Genomic DNA, 9,835 nt, shown 5'->3' with positions numbered 1-9,835 from the left:
TGACTGGTGTCAGCCTTCCAGAAATGACTTTCTAAGCACTTCCATCCCACACAGACCTGCTTCCTGAAGCCCAGCCTCGTCTCTCTGTGCCTGTGTGTCATCCTTGCTGGCTCTTACACACCGCGAGGCAGGCTGTGTCTGCAGCCGCAGCCATCAGAGGCCTGGAGGTAGCGGAAGCAGCTCTGGTGTGCACTCAAAAGCTCCTTGCGGCTTGCTCCAGCCACTCACTTATCATCATATGGAGTAGAGGGTGTGTGTGTGAGTGCGGTGTGTGTGAGTGCAGTGTGTGTGAGTGTGGTGTGTGAGTGCGGTATGTGTGTGAGTGTGGTGTGAGTGCGGTGTGTGTGTGAGTGTGGTGTGAGTGCGGTGTGTGTGTGAGTGCAGTGTGTGTGAGTGCGGTATGTGTGTGAGTGCGGTGTGTGTGAGTGCAGTGTGTGTGTGGTGTGAGTACGGTGTGTGTGTGAGTGCGGTGTGTGAGTGCAGTGTGTGTGAGTGCGGTGTGTGAGTGCGGTGTGAGTGTGGTGTGTGTGTGAGTGTGGTGTGTGAGTGCGGCGTGTGTGTGAGTGCAGTGTGTGAGTGCAGTGTGTGAGTGCGGTGTGTGTGTGTGTGGTGAGTGCAGTGTGAGTGCAGTGTTTGTGTGAGTGCGGTGTGTGTGTGAGTGTGGTGAGTGCGGTGTGTGAGTGCGGTGTGTGAGTGCGGTGTGTGAGTGCGGTGTGTGAGTGCGGAGTGTGAGTGTGGTGAGTGCAGTGTGAGTGTGGAGTGTGAGTGCGGTGTGTGTGAGTGTGGCGTGTGTGTGTGTGGTGAGTGTGGTGTGTGAGTGCGGTGTGTGAGTGCGGCATGTGTGTGAGTGTGGCACGTGAGTGTGGTGCGTGAGGGCGGCGTGTGAGTGCAGTGTGTGAGTGCAGTGTGTGTGTGAGTGTGGTGTGAGTGCGGTGTGTGAGTGCGGCGTGTGAGAGTGCGGTGTGTGTGTGAGTGCGGCGTGTGAGAGTGCGGTGTGTGTGTGAGTGCAGTGTGTGAGTGCGGTGTGTGTGAGTGCAGTGTGAGTGCGGCGTGTGAGTGCGGCGTGTGAGTGCGGCGTGTGTGAGTGCAGTGTTTGTGTGTGTGCGGTGATTGTGTGTGAGTGCGGCATGTGTGTGTGGTGTGAGTGCAGTGTGTGAGTGCGGTGTGTGAGTACGGTGTGTGAGTACGGTGTGTGAGTGCAGTGTGAGTGCGGTGTGTGTGTGAGTGCGGTGTGTGTGTGAGTGTGGTGTGAGTGTGGTGTGTGAGTGCAGTGTGTGTGTGAGTGCGGTGTGTGAGTGCGGTGTGTGTGAGTGCAGTGTGAGTGCGGCATGTGAGTGCGGTGTGTGTGTGAGTGCGGTGTGAGTGTGGCGTGTGTGTGTGAGTGCGGTGTGTGAGTACAGTGTGTGAGTGCGGTGTGAGTGCAGTGTGTGTGTGAGTGCGGCGTGTGAGTGCAGTGTTTGTAAGTGTGGTGTTTGTGTGTGAGTGTGGCGTGAGTGTGGTGTGTGAGTGCAGTGTGAGTGCGGCATGTGTGTGAGTGCGGCATGTGTGTGAGTGCAGTGTGTGAGTGCATTGTGTGTGTGAGTGCAGTGTTTGTGAGTGCGGTGTTTGTGTGTGAGTGCGGCGTGTGTGTGTGTGTGAGTGTGGTGTGTGAGTGCAGTGAGTACGGTGTGTGAGTGCGGTGTGTGAGTGCGGCGTGTGTGAGTGCGGTGTGTGAGTACGGTGTGCGTGTGAGTACGGTGTGTGAGTGCAGCGTGTGTGAGTGTGGCGTGTGTGAGTGCGGCGTGTGTGTGGGTGCGGCGTGTGTGTGTATGTGGTGTGTGAGTGCGGTGTGTGAGTGCGGTGTGTGAGTATGGTGTGTGTGTGAGTGCGGTGTGTGAGTGCGGCGTGTGTGTGAGTGCGTGTGTGTGAGTGCGGTGTGTATGTGAGTGCGGCGTGTGTGTGTGTGAGTGCAGTGTGTGTGAGTGCGGCGTGTGAGTGCGGCGTGTGTGTGAGTGCGGCGTGTGTGTGTGAGTACGGTGTGTGTGTGAGTACGGTGTGTGTGTGAGTGCGGTGTGTGAGTGCGGCGTGTGTGTGAGTGCGTGAGTGCGGTGTGTGTGAGTGCGGCGTGTGTGTGTGAGTGCGGTGTGTGAGTGCAGTGTGTGAGTGCAGTGTGAGTGCAGCATGTGTGTGAGTGCGGTGTGTGAGTGTGGTGTGTGAGTGCGGTGTGTGTGTGACTGCAGTGTTTGTGTGTGAGTGCGGCGTTTGTGTGTGAGTGCGGCGTTTGTGTGTGAGTGCGGCATGTGTGTGGTGAGTGCGGTGTGTGAGTACGGTGTGTGTGTGAGTGTGGTGTGTGAGTGCGGCGTGTGAGTGCGGTGTGTGTGAGTGCGGTGTGTGTGAGTGCAGTGTGTGTGTGAGTGCGGTGTGTGAGTGCGGTGTGTGTGTAAGTGCGGCGTGTGAGTACGGTGTGTGAGTGCGGCATGTGTGTGAGTGCAGTGTGTGAGTGCGGTGTGAGTGCGGCATGTATGTGAGTGCGGCGTGTGAGTGCAGTGTATGAGTGCGGTGTGTGAGTGTGGTGTGTGAGTGCAGTGTTTGTGTGTGAGTTCAGTGTGTGTGAATGCAGCGTGTGTGTGTGGTGTGTGAGTGCGGTGTGTGAGTACGGTGTGTGAGTATGGTGTGTGTGTGAGTGCGGTGTGTGAGTGCAGCGTGTGAGTGCGTGTGAGTGCGGTGTGTGTGTGTGTGGTGTGTGAGTGCGGTGTGTGTGAGAGTGCGGTGTGTGAGTGCAGTGTGTGAGTGCGGCGTGTGAGTGCATGTGAGTGCGGTGTGTGAGTGCAGGGTGTGTGTGTGAGTGCGGTGTGTGAGTGTGGCGTGTGTGTGAATGTGGTGTGTGTGTGAGTGCAGTGTGTGAGTGCAGTATGTGTGTGTGAAGCCACACCAAACTCATTCCCAGCCTAGGCAGTGAGCCTCCTCTGGCCTGGGCTTAACAAACTGGTCAACGTGACCCACGCAGACAGCAAGAGGAAGGACGTCCACTTGCACAGACCCACTTGACCTGGGTGCAGGTGACTTCTTAGTCTTCCCTTCCATGGAACGGTGACTTATGTGGCACACAGCCTTGCCCTGGCCCATGGGGACAGGCAAGCTTGGGACCCAGGAGAGCAATGACACCAGGAGGGCCAGGCCTTTGCTATCTTGGGGGTACGAGGCCAGAACTCCAAGTCACCAAGCAAAGAGGGCCCCAGAGTCCCCTGTGGTCCCCAAACCTGGCCGGGGTTAGAGTCACTGAGGGGCCTGTACAAATGTCCAGGCCAGCCCAGGCCTGCCACAGTGGGGGAAACTGCCGGGAGGCGAGGCCGGGAGTCTCGTCATCAAGCTTCCCGGGGCTCTTGCTGGAGTCCCGCCTGGGGTTTTAAGGGACATTTGGCAGCAGCTGGACCTCGAGGGAGGAGGTGTTGGGGGACGACCACACATTTGCTCTGGGAATGCTCTGGCATTGCCCCTCGTGTCCCCATGCCCATGCCAGGCGGACAGCGTGTCCACCAAGGCCCTGACCACACGGCCAGCTGTGCTCTCGGGAGTGTGCCACTCGGCTGGCTCTCCGGCCCTGACTCAGCTCAGGCGGGCTCAGCGCCCAGTCTGTGCTTACAGGTTGTCGTTCAGGCCGGAGCCGCGGAGCTTCGCCAGGCCGGAGACACCTAGACAAGAAGTGCCACCTCCAGTGCCCAGGGAGGCCAGGCAGGGACGGATGCCACGAGGGATGATGCAGGGTGGGGACGGTGGTGAACGCACAGGCACAACTCAGTGCTGCCCACCTTCGCCATGTGGGAATGTGGCCCCAGGGAACGAGACTCGTCAGTGGCACTTCCTCTTTCAAAGGCAGGCCATTCCGCTAAAAGAGCTGGAGACATGGCAGGCCAGCAGCACAGGGACGAACGAGGCCACCAGCCACTGTCAGATCACACCACACCTCCGTTCTCACCAACCTTTCGACTTACAAAGGAGGAGATGGCCTCAAGACCCAGTGTACGTATGTGATCAGTTCCACGTGCCACTAACACCAGCCGCCTAGAACTCCAAGAGAGGAAAGCAAGAGCTCCCTTATCATGCGTTTGCTCGGAACTTTAATTTTTTCTCCTCAAGGAAAGTAAAAGAAACTCAGGAGGCTGAGGCAGAAGAATCGCTTGAACCCGGGAGGTGGAGGTTGCAGTGAGCCGAGAGGCCACTGCACTCCAGCCTGGGTGACAGAGCAAGACTCTGTCTAAAAACACACACACACACACACAACACACAACACACACACACACCCCATCATCTGGTGAGATTTTTAATGTTTGCAGACATGCTATATGACAACTCACAGGCAGGGTCTAAGTGCTTCCACCGCTTCCACACTTCCCTTGAAGTCACAAAGCAGGATCTACAGAAACTGTGAAAGGCTAGGTTTAGTATATTGTAATCTCTAAGCAATCACTCAGAAAAGATATACAGTAAAATAAAACTGAAAAGATATTTAGCCAAAAAGACAACAAATACATTAAAACGGAAAATGGTAAAATATTAAAACAAGAAAAGGGAGCAGAAGGGACAATCAAAACCAACCGTAAGACCAGACCTCAGTGTTACGGTTCACAACAACAGCACATATGCATCATAACCAGCCCAGGGCAGACCACAGTCGGGCATCAGGAGCGGCAGGACATAGGCCACCAGGAGCAGGGGGCAGGCAGAGAAGCCATGGTGAAGACATGAAGAGAGAGCCACCTTCACCCCTAACCCTGTACCTGTGGGGTCAAGCATGACATCTGAGCCTCTGTCCCTGGACTAGGGGAATAAGGAGATCTCTGGGCCCAGGAAGGCTGGGGGCAGGGGCTGTGAGGAGCTGAGGGGCCTGCAGGTCACGCTGGCCAGGCACCCCATCCAGCACCTCTAGGTGGGTTCCCTCTCACTCCCCGGCCAGGGAGCAGCATCCAACAAAACACCTGCCGCAGGCCGGTCTGCCCCTCTGCTCAGCGTCCGATCCGACAAAACACCTGCCGCAGGCCTCGGTCTGCCCCTCTGCTCAGCATCCAATCCGACAAAACACCTGCCACAGGCCCTCTGCCCCTCAGCATCCAATCCGACAAAACACCTGCCACAGGCCTCGGTCTGCCCCTCTGCTCAGCGTCCGATCCGACAAAACACCTGCCGCAGGCCTCGGTCTGCCCCTCTGCTCCCCAATCCGACAAAACACCTGCTCAGCCTCGTCTGCCCGATCTGCTCAGCGTCCGATCCGACAAAACACCTGCCGCAGGCCTCGGTCTGCCCCTCTGCTCAGCGTCCGATCCGACAAAACACCTGCCGCAGGCCTCGGTCTGCCCCTCTGCTGAGCATCCGATCCAACAAAACACCTGCCGCAGGCCTCGGTCTGCCCCTCTGCTCAGCGCCTGATCTGACAAAACACCTGCCGCAGGCCTCGGTCTCCCCCTCTGCTGAGCGTCAGATCCAACAAAACACCTGCTGCAGGCCTCGGTCTCCCCCTCTGCTGAGCGTCAGATCCAACAAAACACCTGCTGCAGGCCTCTGTCTCCTCCTCTGCTGAACATCAGGTGGGTGCTGTCTGGGGCCTCCAGATGCTCCAAGGGGAAGACATGATGCTGGAAGGCTCTGGACGGTGGAGGCCAGTAGAGGAGGGGCCATAGGCCTCCTGAAACTCACCTGGGAATGCTAGAAGGGGGCAGAGACAGCTCAGATGAAGCCCCAAGGGATTCCAATGGCATCCCAGGTCCCTCTCCCATCTATCTCCCTCCCGCATCATCACTGCCTCTGAGGCCAGGATACCCCAGGCTCTCCAACCCCACAGATGGGAGGGGGGCAGACTCAGCTTCTGTTCAGCACCAGGGCAGTTGGAGAATGAAGTGGAACCCACACGTGGCTCTGTCCCCCAGGGAGAGAAACCTGCAGACACCCTCCTGAGACTGGGGCAGGGGGAAGGGAGAGCCTGGCCCAGACAGAAGCACAAATTGGTGGCGTGGGTCTGGTGTTGAGAACAGGGTCCAACATCACAGCCCCGTTCCCGTTCGGGAGGCCAGCGTCCGGGGCCTCTGCCAGCTCTGTCCCAAACAGAATTCGTTCTCACTCTGGACAGCCCCAGGGGCCCCATGTGCTCACAGGCAGATCCAGGGGGCAGGGGGGGGCCGTCCCATGCCAAGTGCGGTTGGATGATGAACGACGCCCCCAAAAGCTTTGTTCAGGTCCTAACCCGAGGAACCTGAGAATGGGACCTGATTTGGAAAAGGGGTCTTTGCAGATAGATGGGATTAAGTTAAGGATTCTGAGATGAGAGCCTCCTGGACGAGGGTGGACTTGAGATCCAAGGACATGTTCTTAGAAGAGAAGTGGGAAAGGTGCAGAGACACACCCACGTGAGATGAAGGCAGAGAACTGGAGCGATGCAGACACAAGCCAAGGACTGCCTGGGCCACTGGAAGCTGGGAGCGGCAGGAAGGGTGTTCTCCTGAAGCCTTCAGCAGGAGGTGGCCCTGCCGACACCTTGATTTTGAAGTCTGGCCCCAGGACTCTGAGAGAGTCCATTTCCGTTGCATGAGGCCCCCAGCATGCAGTATTCTGGCATGGCAGCCCCTGCCTCATGCGGCCTGGATCTCGTGTGGGGTCCACTCCCCTCGTCTCCCAGGTGGGGTGCAGCACCTTCATGCTGCCCTCTAAGGACAAGCGCATGAGGCCAGCCTCCCCCACCAGCAGGACGGAATGCACGAGGCCTTTACCAGGACACGCCAGCACCTGGTGTGGTGCTGCTGCCCCGCTGCGGGGCCGAAAGAAGCCAGGGATGAGGGTGGGGGCGCATCTGTGGGTCCTGGAGGCTCCAGACCCCCAGGCCAACTGCACAGCCTGCAGGCAGCACTGCCTGGCCGACCCTGCCATCTGTCTGTCCATACATCTGACCACTTTCTCTCTGGGGCCGCCCCACCCAGAGTCCCTTTCCTGCCGGAGGCTGGGGCTTTCCTGGCAGCTACTCACCACTCTCCCGGTGTTTGTTCACCGAGGTTTCCCGCCGCTGACGGTTGTTTTGACTTGCTCAGGGTTGTCATGCACCTTTGCCCTGGCTATGTAAGGAGAAGGAGCCTTTATGCAATCCGGGAAGCCCGCGTCAGGCCCAGGAGGTACGCCAGCTCTCTAGGACACTGGCCAAGGTCCCCCGCACTTGGCCGGATCTAGGCAGGGAGTGACGGACCTGCTGGCATCCTCCTGACCCCGGTTTCCAGCTCTCCCCTCCCCCTGTCCACAGCCCAGGGTCAGAGGACAGGCAGCCGCCTGGCCAAGGGGCAGGCCCCCTTGTGCCTGAATGGTGATGGCCTCTGGGGCCGGAAAGAATGAGGTGGTGAGGGGACCATGGAAGCCGGCCTGGACCTTCGTGAGGGCGATGGCTTGCTGGGCGGGTTCCCTGGGGGCAGAGGCTGGGACAGGATTCAGGGTTACATGGTGGGTGACCCCTGGCCACCCCAGGAGGGGAGAGGGAAGGAGCAGGAGTCAGGACAAAGGGGCAGGTGCCCCATGGGGGTCTTGGGGGGCAGCCACCCATGGGGGACTGGGGAGGCTGCAGAGCCACCTGCAGAGTTGCCCCCGCTGGCAGGAGACACTTGGCTACTTATCCCCCACCTGCCATCAGTCCCTATCAAGGGGCTCCCAGGGACCCTGGCTGCCCAGAATGTCTGGCCTGGCTGAAGGGAGTCCCCAGGTAGTACAGAGCCATCATACGGGCTGGAGGGACAGAGGCTGTTACTGGCGCCCAGGCTTGGGGCGATGCCACAGCAGCCCGGGAGAGGCAGCTGGAGGCAGAGAGAGAGAGACCGGGCTTCTCCCTGGCAGAACCAGCCACCAGCTGAGCCTGGCTGAGAGGCGGTGAGGGGGCCGGGCCTGGCCCTGGAGCGAGCTCTGTGGGGGGGTCTGGGACTTACAGACAGGCCAGCACCATGCCTCCAAGAGTCAGAGAAGTGAGGCATCAGACAGGCTGTGGCCAAGTCCCACAGAAGAGGCACCGTCTTGAGCCCCCAGTGTGCTCTGCAGGGCCTGGAGGCCCGGACACGTTTTGGGTGGAGGGTGGGGGTCTCAGCCTGGGCCAGGCTCCCCATCTCACCCCTAAGAGTGGCATCGGCCCAGGGTCCGGCCAGGCCCTACTGATGTGTTCTCAGGGGCCAGGACGTCAGTGCAACAGGGCAGCCGCTTGGGACAGGCTGCAGCCGACTGTCCCCGTCCCCAGAGCACTTTCGGCTGCATCTGGGAGCCGCATCCCCTGTTTGTTCTCTGGAACCAGGAAGCCAGGGCTTTCCACTTCCTGGCCGCTGCGGAGGCCACGCTCTTTTTACTCTCCAAATAGGAAGGCTCCCGCCAAGCGAGTGTGGAGAGCTGATCTCAGTGCGGCTGAGGTTAATGGACAGGAAGTGCCGTTACCTAAATGGGCCGATAAGCTGATGAGAAGCCTGAGAAGAAAGCCTTTCCAGGCCTTGACCCAGAGAGCCGGCAGGAAAGCGGCGGGCGTCGCGGCCCCAGCAGGGAAGACCAGCTCCTGAGTTCAAGCCCCAGCTCCATCCGCAGCCTGGCCTCGCCACAGAACCCTCGGCCCCCTGCTCACCCTTCTCTGGCCTCCTCAGGGCTCCTGCACACACCTGTGGTTCTGCAAGGGGCAGAAAATATCCCAGAACATCAGAAAAAGAGCCTCCCTCCCCGTGTGCAAGCCCCCATTTACGTGGTGCACTCCCAGGGGCCCCTCTCAGCCTCGAAATTCCCATTGCAGACATGGTCCAGCAAGGCCGGCTGTCTGGCTTTCCGGCAGATGATCAAAATAACAAGTCAGAATGATGGGGGTCTGATGGACGTGGGCCACTGACAACCAGGTGACCGCTGAGAGCAAGGAAGAAGCCACGCAGATGCAAGGACCCCAAAGTGGGAAACCCCATGGCAGAGGCAGGGGGCGCCTCAATAACAGACGTCCCACGGTGTCACCTGGGCCCAGTACAGGACAGCAGCTAGCGAGGCCGTGTCACCGGGAGGCTGCGTCACCGGGAGGCTGCGCAGACTGTTGAAGGGGGCAGAGGAATGTGGAATTGGTGTTGGACCAAATGAAACTGCCAACGCCTGCCCTCAAAACTGGGGAGTTCCCAGTGGCTGAACTGAGGATTTCCACAATGGGGGGCACTGTTCTGAAAAGAGAAGGTTGAGCTCCTGGACCGCTGAGTTGGAATTATTCATCAAAACCTTTTCCACGGAACTCCGCAGCTGACCTGGGAAGGATGTGCACAGTGACCACACGGTGCCTCGGTGAAGTCTAAGGGACTGTTCAACACGGCACCTACATTTGGGGAATTACAGATGTCCGAGCCTGCAGGGAGGCACCCACAACGGTCTCCCCCAAGGTAAAGACGGCTGTCCTTCACTTATGACACACCGGGCTCCCGCACAGTGATGGCCTGGAGCGTCCACAGAAGTGTCGCTGCTCTCAGAGCCGGCCAGGTGGGCTGTGTACACGGCCACAGAAAGCACCCTTGGGAGAGGGTGTTGCTGTGATTTCCACACCCCCACTTCCTCATGTCCTGCAACCTAGCTAGAATCTGCAATCAAAAGCCACCTGGCTTTGGAAGGCTGAGGGGAATCACTTAAGGCCAGGAGTTTGAGTCTAGCCTCGGCAACATAGCAAGATCCTGTCTCCAAAAAAAAAAATTAGGAAGGCATGGTGGTGTGTCCCTGTCGTCCCAGCTCCTCAGGAGGCTGAGGTGGGAGGATCACTTGAGCCCTGGAGTTCCAGGTTGCAGTGAGCCATGATTGCACCACTATAGGTCAGCCTGGGCAACAGAGTAAGGCTCTGTCC

The 9,835-nt window shown here is 58.9% G+C and overlaps 1 protein-coding gene across 9 annotated transcripts; it reads right to left on the bottom strand.

Moving 5' to 3' along the window:
• Positions 1 to 3,724: 3,724 nt before the first annotated feature.
• LOC126950672 (putative uncharacterized protein encoded by LINC00313) lies at positions 3,725 to 8,670 on the bottom strand. Of its 9 annotated transcripts, XR_007724243.1 has the most exons (4): positions 6,374 to 6,694; positions 5,470 to 5,679; positions 5,258 to 5,310; positions 3,725 to 4,955 (listed from the first exon to the last, which is right to left on the bottom strand). XR_007724243.1 is itself a non-coding variant. In XM_050784541.1 (3 exons), exons 2-3 carry the CDS (start codon positions 7,059 to 7,061, stop codon positions 4,285 to 4,287), a joined length of 189 nt encoding a protein of 62 aa, XP_050640498.1. In that variant the 5' UTR covers positions 7,062 to 7,076; positions 8,422 to 8,670; the 3' UTR covers positions 3,725 to 4,284. The 9 variants fall into 9 exon arrangements, 1 of the variants encoding a protein (XP_050640498.1); XR_007724242.1 differs by lacking the exon at positions 6,374 to 6,694 and having other exon boundaries at positions 5,417 to 5,488; XM_050784541.1 differs by lacking the exons at positions 5,258 to 5,310; positions 5,470 to 5,679; positions 6,374 to 6,694 and adding exons at positions 6,991 to 7,076; positions 8,422 to 8,670 and having other exon boundaries at positions 3,725 to 4,402.
• Positions 8,671 to 9,835: the final 1,165 nt, after the last annotated feature.

Source organism: Macaca thibetana, chromosome 3, assembly GCF_024542745.1.
Source record: "Macaca thibetana thibetana isolate TM-01 chromosome 3, ASM2454274v1, whole genome shotgun sequence".
In the NCBI taxonomy this organism is placed as follows: domain Eukaryota; kingdom Metazoa; phylum Chordata; class Mammalia; order Primates; family Cercopithecidae; genus Macaca; species Macaca thibetana.
This window is presented reverse-complemented; position numbering and strand designations above follow the sequence as displayed.